This window comes from Sprattus sprattus (genome assembly GCF_963457725.1).
Source record: "Sprattus sprattus genome assembly, chromosome: 17".
Taxonomy (NCBI): domain Eukaryota; kingdom Metazoa; phylum Chordata; class Actinopteri; order Clupeiformes; family Clupeidae; genus Sprattus; species Sprattus sprattus.
The window spans coordinates 6314855-6333021 of record NC_137915.1 but is presented as its reverse complement, the minus strand read 5'-3'; the positions used below and the strand labels follow the sequence as shown (position 1 = coordinate 6333021).

General features: G+C 45.7%; 1 protein-coding gene across 1 annotated transcript in view; it reads right to left on the bottom strand.

The window, feature by feature from the left end:
• The window catches only part of hs6st1b (heparan sulfate 6-O-sulfotransferase 1b), a gene marked incomplete at its 3' end in the record, with an annotated part of 68770 nt that extends 54406 nt beyond the window's left edge, over positions 1 to 14364 (bottom strand). Inside the window, exon 1 of the mRNA XM_080855324.1 lies at positions 13711 to 14364. Coding sequence (XP_080711450.1) covers positions 13711 to 14228 — 518 coding nt within the window. The 5' untranslated portion in view covers positions 14229 to 14364. The remainder of the gene's footprint in view (positions 1 to 13710) is intronic.
• Positions 14365 to 18167: the final 3803 nt, after the last annotated feature.

Genomic DNA, 18167 nt, shown 5'->3' with positions numbered 1-18167 from the left:
ACACCCCTGCCTTTGGGACAGGCCACACAGACTTCCTGTCAATCTGCAGAGCACTCACACACTAGATGGAGCATCCCCAAACAGATGAGAACAAAATATAAAGCTCTCTCTCCCTCTCCCTCTCCCTCTCCCTCTCCCTCTCCCTCTCTCTCTCTCTCTCTCTCTCTCTCTCTCTCTCTCTCTCTCTCTCTCTCTCTCTCTCTCTCTCTCTCTCTCTCTCTCTCTCTCTCTCTCTCTATGCCTACCAGTGTCAGTGCATTGTGATGGTAGATGCAAAAACAGCAAAGTAAATTAGACTGAGCAACCCTGTGGCTCCACCCTGCTCATTTCAATCCCTTTCAATCTGTGTGTGTGTCACACTCACACACACACTTACACACTCACACACACACACACACACACACACACACACACCTACACACACACACACACACACACACACTCACACACACACTTACACACACTTCTTTGTCTGCCTTATGAACCTGTCATGTGCCTCTCCTCTCTCTGGCCACCTGCAGTTTAACACCTTCATTTGCTTGCAGCCTCCACCACCACCACCACCCCTGGGCCTCTGCGGCAGAAGTAATTAACCGATCAGTGTGGGCAGAGCTGCGGCCTGCCGCCCCTGTGGCTGCTAGGCACACCAAACGTGTCCCCTCGGCATGCGCCGCAACCGACCGGGATTAGCATTTACCCACAATTCAATTATCACGCCTGTCAAATAGCAGGCAGGTTCACATGGCTCTGTGTATGTGAAGATCGGCGGGAGGCGGATGAGAGAGGCCCTCGCTCGGCTGGTTTGAGATCAGCCTGGTGGTGGTGGGGTATGGAGATGGGCGGTAAGGGTGGGATGGGAGATATGGTCCATAGACCTGTTTTAAGATCAGTTGTTAAGAGGTGGGGGAGATTTTTAGATGCCTTTTTTTAATGCCTGTTCTGAACTGTTAATGCCAAAAAGACACTAAGATTGTCTTCATTCTTTCCCACACAGAGTTATCTCTCTCTCTCGCACACACACACACACACACACACACACACACACCAAACTACCAACCTAACTTTTAATGTAGGGCAGACTTACAATTCTGGTTTTAAGGAGGAATTTATACACACACTGCGTCTGGTTCACATATTGGGCAAAATGACCTCATTCCTAGTGGTTCCACACCACAGACCACATTATACTCCATCTAAAAACATTGATCTGCAGGCCCAGAGCATTACTGCATACACTATAAATTAATCTGACATTGCAATCGCATCCATTCAAAATGAACACACACACACACACACACACACACACACACACACACACACACACACACACACACACACACAACACACATGCATACACACAAAACACATGCACACAACACACATGCACACACACAAAACACACATGCACACACACAAAACACACAACACACACACGGGCACACACACACACACGCACACACACACACACACAGCTTACAGACCCATTCTTCACACACTTCACACACTCTGTCCCAGTTCTGAAAGGTAGCTGAGTTTATTCTCCCCAGTAGCACCCCCCACCAGCAGCTGAACAGCACACGCTTGTGCGCGCACACACACACACACACACACACACACTCACACACACACACACACTCACACTCACGAATAACCGTTTACATTTTCCCTCGCCCTAACAGAACCAGCTGTTCTGGATATCTTCCAAATGCTGAGCTGTGCCCCATCTAACAAGCATAAAACACAAATGCGTCCACAAACCCAGAGAGAGAGACACACACACACACACACACACACACACACATATACATCCTACACACTACACAACAACGTTAAAAGTTATTCCCATGAGAACTCAAACTAACTGAAATGATGTTTGCAAACAAAAATCTGTCCATGAACCTAAAGCACAGCATTTCATACAGCAGAAGCATCACACACCTCTCTTCGTCTCCCTCACCCCCCCCCCCCCACCTCCCACCCCCCACTCGCTCACCCCTTTACCCCACAACCTCACTGGCACAGGCGCCATGACACCGCATCTCGGGAGGAAGGCAGGCAGGCAGCGGCGGAGCGCTTGGGTACGGGGAGGGTGGAGGAGGGAGGGCGCCATATGGCACTCCATTAAAAAGTTTCATTAGGAGAAAAGCGGCGAGTCAAACTGCAGCCGTGGCGAGGCCTGGCCCGCTGCCACCCGCTGGAGGTTCAAAGTTATTCTAATCAAAATGGCTGAATAATGCAGCGAACTGAGATCAGCGATCAGCAGCAGCAGCAGACCTGTGGCTGGAGAGAGAGAAACCGAGCTGGGAGATGAGGAGGAGAGATGAATGGAGCGGCTACAGCTAGACTCCAAGGAGGGATGGATGAGGAATAGACTAATGAAAAGAGTGAACAGATGATACACACACTCACACACACACACACACACACACACACACACACAGACACACACACACACACACACACACACACACACACACACAGACACACACACCACACACACCACACACACACCACAAACACACACTCACACACACACACACACACACACACACACACACACACAGACACACACACCACACACCACACACACACACACTCACACACACACACACACACACATACAGCAAGACTCCATGATGAATGAGGAATGGATGATAAAAAATAAAATGTGACGAGAACAAAGGGGTTATGAAAATAATGATAGCAGCTGTGCGAAAACACCCCCTCTAAATATGGACGGAATATGATGCTTAGAATCAAACCTGGGAAGGCATCGCTCAACTGGCCGGCTGGTATTTAAAAAGCGGATTCGCATTCACGTCAACAGTGCCCTCAGAACGGATGTTTTCTTCATGCGGCGCGATCAAAGTCCACGCTTTCAGAGCAGCGCTCCTGTCACTGATTATATCAAGCCATTCGTTCTTTCTCCTTTCAACCGATGCAGACATGACAAGAGCACCATACAAGCTGAATGAGATGGCAACCTGTTTCGGCGCTTACTATTCAGTCCTCAACTCTGACCGTTATATGATTCCGTTATCGGCTTTGAGACGGGAAATATGTCAGGGACTACTAGGCCTAGAGCACATCAGCACTACTGCGTCTGACAGATCTGATCATATGGAAACACCTTGAACGGGCCAGGCATTTCATAAAGCATTTGACTTTGATTGACATCTCATTTGTAGGCAGCTCTGAGATAGAAAGGTCGATTTTTAAAGAAATAGTTTACCAAAAAGAGTACTTGGAGTAAAAGAGTTTTTGGAGGGTTTAAATGTTTTAAACGACACCTTTACTGGGTTCAGATAACACACACACACACACACACACACACACACACACACACACACACACACACACACACACACACAGTCCATGTTCATGGTGAACCATCATCCATAAATGAGTTAAAATCAATACAATATTTAGAATTCACCCACCGCAACAGCAAAGGTCCATCTCACATTCTGAATATCCAAAGGTATCCATCAGCTTATTTTGCCAACTCCACTTTCAGTTTACAGACACTGAACACCTGGAATTGCCATAACAATCCTGTTGTTTTTCCCTTGAATTTCAATTGAAGCTGGTCAGCCGGGAAGACAAAACAGCTAAGCTAGCCAAAGACTCCATACATAAAGAATTACGGAAAGACTTACGTTAAAACGAAAGTGACAGCCTTCCCCAGAGCTAAGAACATGATGAGTAACATCTCATCCTTCACTGAAGGTCAGCTGTCAGCACACAAGGCCGAAACTGGCAATAACTCCCGCCCATCTTTAGTCAGAGTCATCTCAAACACCTCCACTCAGGTACTGGTGTGGTGCCTTGTTTCTTCCCCACCATCTTTCCCTGCTCCAGACTAAAGAGCTGCCCTTCACGTCTCTCCCCGACAGCAGCAGTCACATTCAGACAGAAGACGTGGGGGAATGCATATTCATGGCCATCTGTCCAGCCATTAGCGGAGCTCCTGCTCAGCAGAAAGAGCCGGCAAACTGCTGGTAGAAACCTCACAGTGCGCTCTCCAGTCCAACAGACGGCTTGACCCCGTTCCTGTCTTCGCACTTAGACCCCCCCCCCCAAAAAAAAAAGTTTGACATAAAGGAATACCAAGCGTTGCAGAGCCAACACACAATACTATTGGGCTGCAAACTGGCCAAGATACAGGAAAAAACTGCAGAAAAGTGGTCCCTTACACAGCCTATTGCCCTGGGAGGGGGGGGGATGGGGGGGTGACTTCCAGAGAAAAACCTTCAGGGCTTTAGGAGCTGTATAAAGGTGCAATGCCAATGCCATTTTGGGGGAGTGAGAATAAAAAAGGACAGAGAAAAAAAAAAAACACACGACAGTGCATGCCAGGTGAGTGTTTTGCCAGAGCTCTGCTGCCTGCCCTCCCACACACACAAACACACACACTCACACTTCCGCATACACACATGCGCTCGCACACACACTCCCACAAACACACACACACACACACACACACACACACACACTAGCAGGCCTATGGAGAGCAGGTCTGTCTGTGATCTCAGCCACTGGCATTAATAAAGCAGCGCTCAGCAGACTGCACCATCGCCTCTGGCTTGTTCTGAGTGCATGCGCCCTCCTCTCCATCTCTGTAGGAAGCACTGGATACCGGGGTATAAATAGGTTCCGTAAACGGATAATGATATGACATCCGGCGGAATGCACATCTAGAAATCCTCCACACCGTGCAATGCCCCCCCCCCCCCCCCCCCCCCATATAAACACATACACGCAGACACACACACACACACACACACACACACACATACACACACAGACTTGCTCCAGACGCCCACACACTCTCGTGTTACATTTCCCCCCCTGTGGGGTGTATGATGGGGGTTTAGGCCCTCAGTATTATGGCACACTTGTCACATATACTTCCCCCCTCGTCAGGAGGCTTTTTAAAGATGCCGCATTCCTCAATCTCCACTTCTACTAGCTGTTCTAATTCGGGGCTCTTTGTGCACACGTGCAGGAAGAGATTGGTGATGTCTGCGTGCGTGTGTGTGTGTGCGTGTGTGTATGTGTGTGTATGTGTGTGTGTGTGTGTGTGTGTGTGTGTGTGTGTGTGTGTGTGTGTGTAGGTCATTCAGGTGTATGGGACAGGTGGGTTCAAAAATGATTTTGAGGACACAGCAAGCAAGCAAGCAATACAATGAAAAAATGCAGTTCAATATATCCAAATGTCAAATTACATAATGTCATGAAGAACAGCTCATATGGGAGAATATCTCAGGGGACATCTTTAGTCCACTCCCATGCAATGACAAATGCGCTCTCTGCTCTCTTATTTTTTTTTCTTACTTACTTGGAATTAGGAGTGTTGAAGCCAGTGTTTTTCCAAACAACCCACAAATCAGCACTAAGTGATTTCCCATGACAAACTGGTGTCGGCCATTTTCTTCCCTCTCCTCAGAGTCAGAGATGTTGGCCGGAAGATATGTGTGAGTGACGGGGGGGGGGTCTAGATGAGGCAGGGGAGCATGGAATGCTAAACTCTCCCTGTTGGAGGTCCACAACCTTAGCGCGCTTGATTAAGGCATGTGTCTGAGGAATGGCTAGACAGACGGGCGAGACAGGCTGGCCGAGACAGAAGGGCGGGCGGGCGGGCGGGCTGGCATGGAGGTTCTGTCGAGAGACCCACACACTCAACACCAGCACTTACAACACATGTAAACGTTCTCCAGAGAGAGGGCGAGACGAGCGCAGACGCGTGGAGCAGCCGCGATGAAACCCCTACACATCTTTTAATGCTTTTTGCCAATCCCCTAGCTGGGAAAGCAGTACGCGCTGAAATGTTGCACAAGCACTTAGGAATACACGCGAACACTACAGCCGCGCTCCCTTCATTGTTGCATTGTTTCAGGGGCTGCACCTCTCACCAATACTCTTTCATGTCGCCGTGTCTGAATTACATCACGACCAGCCTCTCACACTGCAGAGGCAATGCATCACAAATAGGCATTCTAATCGCCCTATGCTTTCCCCTGCCTCTCCCTTGCGTTCACACACACTTGCACGTCCGCACCCACTCACACATACAAACAAACACACACACACAGTCATATATCTGAAAAGTATGACGTGTCTTCAAACTTTTGGGGCACTGTGCACTGAGTACCCAAGACTTAACTTTCAGTGAAGCAAGGCTCCAGCTGAGTAATTCAATAGCAAAGACTAGATAAGCCCCAGGCAAAATTCCATTAGAGCTTTCATCTAAAAACAGACACTAGCACTTGCTAAGTGAGAAATGTGTTGCTTTCACCCTAAAAATGTGCTGATCATCGTGTTGGATTGTACAACATCAGACATCGTCTCACATCTTGCTTTTTCTGGCTTTTGAAGTGTACGCATTAAGTCAATTCCAAAAAATTCTCTTTCGAATATCCTAATGGACGTCTAACACATCACCACAACACCCCACCTCCTGTCATCTTGTTGTCAGATTTCATTTTCAGCCAAGAGAGGAGTGAAAAACCGAACATTTGTACAGGGGCCCCCAGTGCTAAATCTAATTAAATTGCTGCTTCCCCACGATGCCACTTGGCTTCCAGAGAAAGTGTCTGCTCCCAGACGGCGTCTAAGCCTGTCTGTCGACTCTCTCATCCCTCTGCCCTTCTTCCAAAGGAACAGGAGGTGACAGATTGCCCGAGATGGTGGCAATTCATTCCCAATCTATTATTAGAGCGCTTTGTGAAAGATAGGGTCTCGATTCTGGTTTAGATGGGAGATGATGGAATATAGATAAAGACGCCCGTCTTTCATCTTTGAAACACATCAGTAAACACAGCCTTACACAAATATATACAAATACATAAACATATATAGACATACACACACACACACACACACACACACACACACACACACACACACACACACACACACACACACAATGGCTATGAATTCTTAGGCGTCCTTTAGAGTCACATGTAAGGCAGCCAAAACCTAATTACAACTCGCTTGGCTCCTAATCTGTCATCGCTTTGCAATTTGTCCTTCGCCAAAAAATCAATTTCGTTACGATCGCATGGTGTCCCACTTTCGTGTGTGTGAGGCAGTTAGAGATGCTGAGAGGGAGATGTCACACACAATGCGTACACACACACACACACACACACACACACACATTCATCTCTCTCATCTCTCTCTGTAAGTGTGTTTCTAAAGGTGACAAAACCCCTAGCAGACACATAGTGCTTTCACTCAACACTTGGCTGGAGGAGGGCGCCTAAAACTGCATCTGGGGTAAATGGCACCGCACAACAACCCTCTAACAAAGACTGTGGTGACTGACAGACTAAAATGTCAAATAAATAAATAAACACATCAATGCAGATTTCCTGTGAGCCATTACTAGATGTAGTGAAAGACGAAGCTTAGAGGGGTGCTTCCACTTTGTCATAGATCAGTGCACAGGCGCTCAGTTGCATCGGACAGTTTATTACTGAACACACTTCTCTTCTTTATCCAGTTTAGCCGTACACAAAAACCACTGAGCTTTCTGGCATATTCCCCTCAGACAATGGGGGAGATCAAGAGAGAAGAATTTGGTGTTTCAGTACGGTAGGTTTTCTCACCAAATATATACAAGAACAACAGCCAACTCTCACTTCCCTTGTCCTTTCATCCATACTCATACTCAACGATCAGTGTCACTAGGCTGGTTCCTTTGACAAGATTCCCAGACTAATCCCAGTTCTAAATTACATTTACAACAGAGGATTTTACAATTCGCCACACAACCTCCAGTCCAGACCGTGGCATAATCCCTCCTCCCAACCGAACCATCCCTCACGCTAATTTAATTAACTTCCAGAAAACGTGTGTTTATCCGTACATTTTTCTTCACAGCTTGTCAAGCCCTATGCGCACTGCTGGAATCCTTGTTCCGCAGGCTGCAAACTGCACATTCCGCGGAATGAAGGTGATTTATCATCACGTGTCGAGCTTGGCATGTGTTTGGGTGAACACAATGCTGGTCTCTTTGAGGATGGGGTTTCCATATCACAACATTGATTGGGTCCCATAACAATAGGGATGAGTACAGACCTGCTTCGCTTAAAGTGCGCGGTAAGCACTTATGTTGTGGCTCAATGTATTGGGATTGCTGAGGTGGAAGCAATGCGATATCGCCGTTCGTCGTTAACATTATTTCTGCATTAACACAATCATGTGAGCCAGGGCGGTGCATTAAGCCAGACTGCCACATTACCCCCACCTTAAGCTCAAACTCCTCTGAGGTAGGGATGGAAGATATTCAGGAAAAAGTCTACTGTGGTCCTTTTACTATAACATATCAGTCAGCTATCTGTGTCACATCATACAATCAGAAAATCATACCAGGTGACAGTAAACCACAGATCAGCACATTTCCAGTCTTCTTGCTAGGATCTCCACTCTCCAATTACCTACGTACGCTACTACACAGCAACTGCAATAACTCCAAATAACGTGTACATCTGATGCACAGAAATGTGCGTGCCCTTTCTGTAACTGCACCAAATGATTCATTCAACTAGTCCATACAAGATTTCCTTCCCTAATGACACATGGATTACTGCTTTCTAACATGCCTGTGAGGTTACAGACAGACAGACAGACACACACACACACACACACACACACACACACACACACACACACACACGAACACACAAACACACAGTGCCTCTTAGGCATGCTCAGCTAAAAGGATTTGCATAACCCCGCCGTCATCTTTGGGTGCTGTCGGACTTTAATCCCAGGCTGATCTGATTGGATTAAAACACGAGGCCCATCCGGTTTCATAGTAGTAATAACACTAGAGACATGGCCTCAGTGCGAGCCTGTGCGAGCCAATCAAAACACGGCTCTGCAGGTAAAGCACCAACCAATGGAGGCCACGTGATCACATTGAGCTCCTCTAGACGTCCAAAATATCCACCGAACAACTGATTAAAACCAGGCATGTTCACAGGCTGATAAATAGTTGGGTGGCCATCAAACATTCAGTCTCTCTCTTTCAAGCACATGCTCACGCACTAAACCACTACTAAAAGGACTCATGTGATGCCATGCGGCTGTGCCTTGCTAGCAGCCGCACGATAGCGCCTCGGAAACGAAACAAGGATCAGAGAGGCGCTAAATTGAATCCAGAGGAGTCAAATCTCAAAACAGAATGAGGCTGAACCTTTTCCCCATGCACACGGCCTGACGAGAAATACGGCCATCTATTAAATTATTCACTCAAATGGGGCCATCCACGCTCTTCAACTTTTCTCACACCCCCACCCCCACCCCCACTCCTTTTTTAACCACTTTAAGCAGTTTCAGCCCTTAATGGTTCAAGCTTGCCGTATCTAAGTCAGGCAATTCTCCCGCTAACAGTTCATGCACTGCTGCCAAAGGGGGATTGAGGAGGCTGGGAAGGTAATAAGACTCCCAATTACTTTCAATGTGTGTCTGAGCGAAGAGCTTCGACGGACAGGCATACCTGACAGAGCCTAGCTGAAATTTAAGGGCAAACCGCCCGGCGTGAGAGGCAGAGAGCCAGTTCCGCCTGAGAGTGCGTGTGTGTGTGTGTGTGTGTGTGTGAGAGAGTGCGCTGACCACCACTTCACAGACGTCCCTGGGCAACACCCAGCTGTCAGTTCCACCAGGCATTTGAGAGAGCCTCAGCAGAACCCCTCACATCAATATCTCCGCTCACTTTAATGTTCCTAATAGGGAGCTGGGATCTTCCGGGAACAGGCCGGGGGAGACAGGTCTAGATTTCCACTGCCGGGGCGCCCAGTTTGAAGCTAAAGCTGACAGGCTGTAAATTAAACTTCAGAGGTGCAACGCTCATGAAAGCAACTGCAAAATGAACAATATATATGTGAGTATGTTAGATATATGGTGAGGCAAGAGCTAGTCGTTTATAGCATATATAACACTTAGCATTGCACCGGTGTTCCTTGATCCCTGACCTATATTCCATAATCATCTCCTGAGGCCCTAGTGGATGGTATTACTAGCAGAGTACACCTTACCACAGGATTACTGCATAGTGAATAAGACTCACCCATCTACAGGCTCTTTATTAATAACCCTTGATTCCACTGCTCTCCTGGTCGCTTTTAATTATCCAATTATGTGCCATAAGCTCTACACATTTAATAATCATTCACTCTCAAAAGGCAATACCATTCACTTTATCTCCTTTGGGATGATGTTATGTTTCAATGCCAAATGCTTTGTTCTTGTAGCTGTTGTTTTAAGAGCTATACATTCCAAAGCTAAAACCAACTGCTATTTACCCCAGCCATGAAGGACACACACAAAAAAGTTTTGCTATTGACCTGTTCCCTTGACACTCGGCGGTCTGAGGAGCGCCTTAATGTCCTCAAGGACTGGATGACCAAATATAGCACAAAGGTTTCACTGTGGCAAATGTGTGTCACCATTGTATGGGACTGAGGGCCTAGTGACACCCAACACTAAACTCAGTCTATCCACTCATTCTAAACAGAGACAGGCTATTCACAGGGAGCAGGGCTCGCATAATTACTAGCCCGACGTCAATCAAGATTTCCTTTCGGGCTACAAGGGCTACTGTCAGACAGGCCATCAGAAGTGGAATAAAATTCCCTCCTTTGATCATGAAGGTCTGTCCCCTAAGAAGCTAACATGTTCCTGTGTATGTGTGGAAAGGTAGGCCTACTAGTTGATCACGATGGTCTGTCTCCTAGGAAACTAACATGTTCCTGTGTGCGTGTGGAAAGGTAGGCCTATTAGTTGATCATGATGGTCTGTCTCCTAGGAAACTAACATGTTCCTGTGTGCGTGTGGAAAGGTAGGCCTATTAGTTGATAATGATGGTCTGTCTCCTAGGAAACTAACATGTTCCTGTGTGCGTGTGGAAAGGTAGGCCTACTAGTTGAATTGGGTCCTCTGCCATACCAGCATTCCAGGCGGAATTCTGATTTAATTAAAGTGTTATCATCCCTTAATCCATTGGTTCTTGCCAAAACATAATGCTGCAGTGTGTGTGTGTGTGTATTGTGTGTGTGTGTGTGTGTGTGTGTGTGTGTGTGTGTGTGTGTGTGTGTGTGTGTGTGTGTGTGTGTCCACGCACTCAGCCATGAGCAGGCACTAAGTTTACATTCATGCGCAGTGAGGGAAAATGCCCGAAAGCCCGAAATCGCTGACATGAGTGTGTGGAAATCTTAATGTGACAGCTGTCAAAGAGAGATAACGCACATGGATTTACGCCAATATTTCAGCGCTTACTCAACCATAAAGAGCAAAGGAAGAAGAGAGGTCTAAACAATCAATTGAGAGCTCTGGTCAGAACCTGATGCTGACTGATACTATGCTTACCATTAGAACTCCCAATCTGTTTTGTGGTCATATTGAAGTTTCAGTGCATTGCCAGATACTTAATGCTTTCTCAAATACATCTACCTTGCTAAATTTTTTTTTTTTTGTGGGGGGGGGTGGGGGGGGGGGGGGGGGCTAATTCATTTTGAGCTACCAAAATCTGAAGAATGCCTACCTAAAGCCCCTGGGAGACCCTGTTGACACCCCAAAAGATGAATAAACAAAACTAAATTCCTCCCCCCATGCCCATAACAAGCAACATTTAACTAAATGGTAATATGCAAAGTGAAGGACAATGGTGAACCTAATGGCTTTAGAGAAGCAGATCATTTCACTTAAAGCTCACCAATCAGCCTTTGTCCTCTGGTTGCAAAGATAGCGATCACTCTAGCACACAAACAGTCTGTTGCTAGGGGATGCAGACAGATAGCTATTTAACGAGCCAGTTGATGTGTATAGGGAAACGGTTATGAGGGCCTCTCTTTTGGGAATGTGGGTACGGATCAGACATTTCAGGCTTGAAAGCATCAAACACAATCACAGTATATCTGAAAAAAAGATGAAATGCTCTGTTGTGGCATTTTAAGGACAGTCGTTTCTGTAGCCTACATTTTCTTACCTAGAGAGAATTGGTAACAGGCCAGGTTAAAACACTCTATGTATGGTAGATACGTGTATTTAATGGGCGTCTGTTTATTTCTCTTTCTTTATGTCTCTGGTTCAATAGCTAATGGTAAAATGTAAACTAATTATCCACCGATAGTTACCCTCCCACTCATACACAGCAGCTGGACTTGACCCTCCTCCAGCCTCACTCTACTCTTTGGCCGTGATTGGACATAACCATCCATGAAATACTCAATTTTCATCGGTTGCAGGGCCGGACTGTTGTCCACACTGCAGGAGTCTGCGGAATTGAAGACGGCACCCTCGGTGTCTATCTCCTCTAAAAATTGAGCGACACCCCCACCCCCCTCCCAGTGTCACGACTACAGGTTTCAATATAAGTGGAAATATCCTTAGCTTAAAATTGCAAGCTGTATGAGTGAAAGAAAGCATTCACTGCTGTCCAATCGTTGGTCGGTGATCATATCTTGAAATGTAAACTTAGATTAAAATGCACTTCACTACCGGCTATCACAAACTACAAGGTATTTTGACAGTAGGCCGAGTCTGGGAAGCTTTTTAGAAATAATTAACCACTTCCAGCTATGTACACACTGCAAGTTTCAACGTATTTCACGATAACATTCACCACAATGTCCCATTGTCTTTGCTACTTTTACAGCTACTGAAAGTGATGTTTATTTTTGACATGGCTTTATAACATTCTTTAATCAAGCGTTCAACACGATACAGTCGGTCACAGGGTCACCGTTGAGACTGCAACTACCTGTAGGCTACCCAAAACAACAATAATCCTGGGGGGCTTTGCTGTGGTGCCGTGTCCCCGAAACCCCTGTGTCGCCACCTGGCTCCAAGGGAAACCCCATCTCGCCCTCCTGAACTGCAAGCATTCAGGAGCCATAAACCTTTCTGTCCGCTGACACGAACCAGCAGGTCGCCCCGAGGCTGAGCGTGAACTCACCCCTTGTACGCTGCACCGCATAGGCTACTTTGTAACCTGTGTTTACTTCACACTGATGTTACAAACTAGCAATCAGTGGGCTTAATTATACCGGGTGAAACCATAGTAGTGAAAAGGGCAAAATATAACTTGGTAATGACTTGAAAGTGACTGAAGCAGGCTGCATTCCATTGACCAGCGGTGACTTGGCTAACCGTGGAAATGTGCAATGAAGTTCCTCTATAGGCTAATGATTGCTGTTTTTACTTCGCATGTAGCTTACTCTCACCGTCTTAGTCATTATTTCCACGCACCATGATTTTCTCTTTTCGATTACAAGTTCCAAGTGTTATTGTATAAGCTAGGCTATCCCAACACAACTAAATACTAGGCTAATAGTCCATACTTATGTAGCTTAATTGGAAACCAACACAAATTATTATTGTAATAGCCTAACTGCTTGTTATGCGCAGTTTCGCTGTTTTTTGTGCAAACGTAAAAATGGTTAATTTCCCACTTTCACTACACAAGTGTTTACCCCGCCTGCTGGGGTGGAACACGGACGAAGCATGCGGTGCGACTACAAAATGTTCCGACTCAAACCAGGAACCAACAGACACACAAAGCTGAAAGCACAACGACGGAAACAACCCCCCAGACCAATGTTAAATGATTTCGTTGCATATTAAACTCAGAAAATTCTCCCAATTAAAGGACCGACCGAAACTAACACTGATAAACGAAAAAAACTTCGAGCCTAAACAAACCTTAGTTTCTTTGCTTTAGTCTCTCGCTTGTTCAGAACTCCTGGTACGCAGTTGATGAGCTCGGTCCAGTCTGCGTGTAAGCCGCAGCTCCAGCCGGTGGAGAACCGGGAGAATAGCCAGGTCTCTTTTCTGTTGGGCCGATAGCAAGTACACTTTTTCTGCCCCGGTCTGCAGTCACAAGGCACCTCCAGGCGCACATTCTGGACCAGGTGCCTCCCGAACGTGGTACCTCCAGTTTTTTGGATGTGAAGGAAAACAATCACGTCCTCTCCCTTAATCTCGAAATCCATCGTCCGTTCCAGGTCCTTGATGGGGAAATAGTACTTTTTCACATAATGAGGATCCGGCGTAGGGAATATGGTCATGTCTTCTTCGGCAAGGTATCCGTGCGGAGACCCGAAGTTGATGACTCCGGGAGCCACGTATTGATACAAAATCAGCATGAAGAAGACAGAGCCGACAACGATCAACAGGAATTTGCTGGTCCTCTCAACCATGTTCTCTTCGGGGCCGTTCATTTGTTACCATCTCTCAAATAACAGATGATAGAATTGTGGAATCTTGACGGTAAACGCGTTGCTTGCCCCTCCATAGACGATTCCTTGTTGGTCAGGGGACCACCGCAAAGTAATCGGAGTTCGGGGTTGGACACATTGTGTCCCGACAGCGCGGTCACACACAACAAACTCTGAACCTACCGAGACGAGCCAAAGGTGCTGATCACAACTGCCCGCGAACCGCACGCGCAGTCGTTTAGCTGTCTCCGTAGTCTGAGCTGCGGACGACTAGAGCGACCGATGTAAACCTAAATGGCTGTTGCCCGTGCAAGAGCTTTCTACCTCCACAAACATGCGGCAGAGCGACACCTACTTTCCACGCTTCTCTCTCTCTCTCTCTCTCTCTCTCTCTCTCTATCTCTCTCTCTCTCACACACACACACACACACACACACACACACACACACACACACACACACACACACACACACACGGAGAGAAATAGAGAGAGAGAGAGAGAGAGAGAGAGAGAGAGAGAGAGAGAGACGCTTATATCTATATATTTATAGTTTTATACTTTTCTTTCAGACATCCAATATCTATCTCTGTATACATCATTACATCTATCTATATATACATCCAGGTATTAGACGAAGGTGAACACATTAAGAAATTAAACATTTGAAGTGTAGCCTAAAATGTAGGTTAAAGAATGCAGCGGTAATAAATGGTTTATGGAACGAAATCACGAGTTTATTTCTAGTATGAGATCAACATTTGCTTTCCATTTGTCTATTTTCAGAGATGACATGCACAAATAGATTTATTAATGTATGGACCCGTGGCCAAACATTCAAATTTTGCCATGATTTTAGACCAGATATCATGATACTCAGTTAAATAAGTTGGCCCCATGAGTAAAAAAAACTAGTCCAGAAAGACTAGAAATATATTCAGGGTGCGATTTGTCCAAAAACCAGAGGGGGGGATGTTTTTTGTTTTGTTTTTTTTTTATCATGAAAAAAAAACAAGCAATACATAGGCCTAATTCTCTTCATATACATTCATCATATATGTCTATCATGATATGATAATCGCTGCTAGACGCTCAGTTCTTGTGCTCCCTCTCATTCACGTTGAAATACTGAAGCCGAAACTGAAACTTTGAAACTGAAACGCAACTGTTTTGGACAGAACTCGCTAATTCAGTGAACAAATATTTTCATATTCATTGTACAGTAGCCTATACACGGAAATTAGCAAAGCCAGGGAATTCTGAGAATGCCGACAGTTCGGGAAAGGTGAACGTTAGTGCCAGCGATGTAAGAAAACGCTGTCACAACCTGTCTGTTTCTTCATTGTTTTTTTTAATAATTGAGGGTTATCCCCCCCATGTATGAAATTCATCCAGCTGAGGTGGGGATGTAAAAACCAGAGGGGGGGTAAATCCCCCCCATCCCCCCCGGCAAATCGCACCCTGAATATATTATGTGTGAGCCTATGTACTGACTGGCTTTAAACCGAATATCATATCTGTTTTAAAACATCCAGTAGAGACCTAAATGTTATAGGTAGAACCAGTGGGGGGCGACACTGAGGCTGAGAAGCCAGGACTAATAAAAAGCACAGTTAAGGGAGAAGACGAATCTATATTTCACCTACGGGACAATTTGTGGCAAGTTGTGTCTCATATTATATCTGTGATGTATAACTACTGTTTTATATTCATGTTATAACAATTTGCATAAACACACACAAGGCATGCGTGCCTGCTTGCTCGAGAAAGTGTATTTCACTGTGGAGTAGCATAATGAAAAATCGCAGTACTCGTTGCATTCACGTTTTCCTCAGGTAGTACACAGCCTTAACAATATCCCCCTCCCTCTGTGCCCCGGCATTGCCTTCTCTCTCTCTCTCTCTCTCTCTCTCTCTCTCTCTCTCTCTCTCTCTCTCTCTCTCTCTCTCTCTCTCTCTCTCTCTCTCTCTTTCACTCTCCGTTTATCCTTTTATGCAGCTCATGATAAGGCCGCTCATGGGCCGCATGCATTTATTCATGCTGCCGCCTCATTTGTTTGTTCCTGTCTCCTGTGGGAGTTTCGACCCTGACCCCTTTTAGCACAGACAATGATGATTATTCGGCAGCCCCTGGTGCACCGTAACAGGCAGTGCCATAGCTTATCTTCTGCCGAACAGTCATTGAGGCTAATAACCGATGTTTATACTACGGGTAGCAACGGGTGCGCGAACCCATGTGTGCACGTGTGTTGACAAATAAACAGCCCACATATTTTTCCACTTGTCCGTCGAGATATTGAATGTCAAACCGTATCAGAAAATTATCCATCAGGAGGTTACACAGCTCTATGCTTTATAGGGATTACTGTTGGGACATTGTGACAGACCACAAAGCTTCATTTTGAAAGGTTACATGGTAAAGGCCTGGTGGTAAATAAAGGAATAAAACCCTAAACATACTACTTTTGGTGACCACTCTAATACCAAACAGGCACTTATTAACACTAATTTAGTGCAGCTTTAAAAGAACAGAAACACCACCAGTCGGTTTGACGTCAGGTAACAAGATGAAGGATTCATACCTTCCTTGATCAGACACAATGTCTTCCTTTTTTTGACTGCAGTGAAGTTTTACCAGCATTGCTTTAAGTTAAAAAACGAGAGAGAAAATGTGTGTTAATGTGTTATGTAATTGAAATGCCAAACTCAGTGCCCCAGTGAGGACCAGCCCCCACACCCAGGTCATTGTCAAATCTTCAAAGTGCAAATTGCATGTCTTGAGGTATTTTTCTATCAAAAACATTCCCTCATGGGTGTAATTATACTGTCATGAAAATAAAGTGGTGTGCTTGCCATTTCTTGCCATTTAAAGCGAGCTCTCGATGTTGTGCCACATGAGACTAGCATCACAATTATTTGTTTTAATCAGTTCATGCAACACAGCAGCAATAACACATGCAGCCTGAAAGCTACCAGTGTTGTTAACCATGGTTTCCTTTACCAAAGCAGTTTCTTTCCGACTCGGGTGATTACTGCAAGCAGCACTGAAAAGTGCGTTTAATGAGTTTGTCAGTCAATTGTGTTACTAGCTCTATATCAGGGGTGTCAAACTCAAATACACAGAGGGCCGAAATAAAAGAAATGGGTGTAAGTCGAGGGCCGGACAGTGGGGCAAGCGCTCCGTAAATTGGCGTATGCTACCAACGCCGGGACAGTGCATTGTGGGACTTGCCGTATTTGTGGTGCGTTCGGCATACCAGCGGCCACGGCAGACAAGCTCTGATAGATAAATAGATGGATACTTTATTAATCTTGAGTGGAAATTAGGCAAGCCAAATAAAATTTCACCGTTGCTCATTCAAATCAATGGAACTTTTTGCAACATTCTGAGGAGCTGGCGGGCCAGATAAAGTGGCTTGTCGGGCCTGATCCGGCCCCCGGGCCTTGAGTTTGACACATGTGCTCTAGATGGACTGTCTTCAGAAGATCGACAACCAAACATACAAGCCCACAGGTAATGAAGAATACTGACCACAGAATAAAGAGGGAAAAGATAAATCATTTGAAATCATTTTACAAAAAAAGCCTTCAGCGTAGTACAAATGACCTTTGTTTCTGACACCAACCCCAGTGATTCGCCTGCTGGAGCTATAGTGTTGGAGCATGCATGTAGCTACAGAGTGCAAAGCCACTACATCCTCCCATTTAAAAACACTTAATTAGTGCCTATGTTGACCAAGGAAATTCTGCTAGTCCATTCCTAAGCCTATAAACATTAAGGGTCTGACAACCAATCAGTCTAACAAGGAAAGACAATAGGCTGTTTGTTTTGGCTTTGCAATGGTCTTTTATTGTTTTGTTTTTCCTGGCAGACCTTTGTGGTATATTCTATAATGTGTTACTTATTTGACTAAGTAAACATTAGTAAATACTAATATGGGTAGA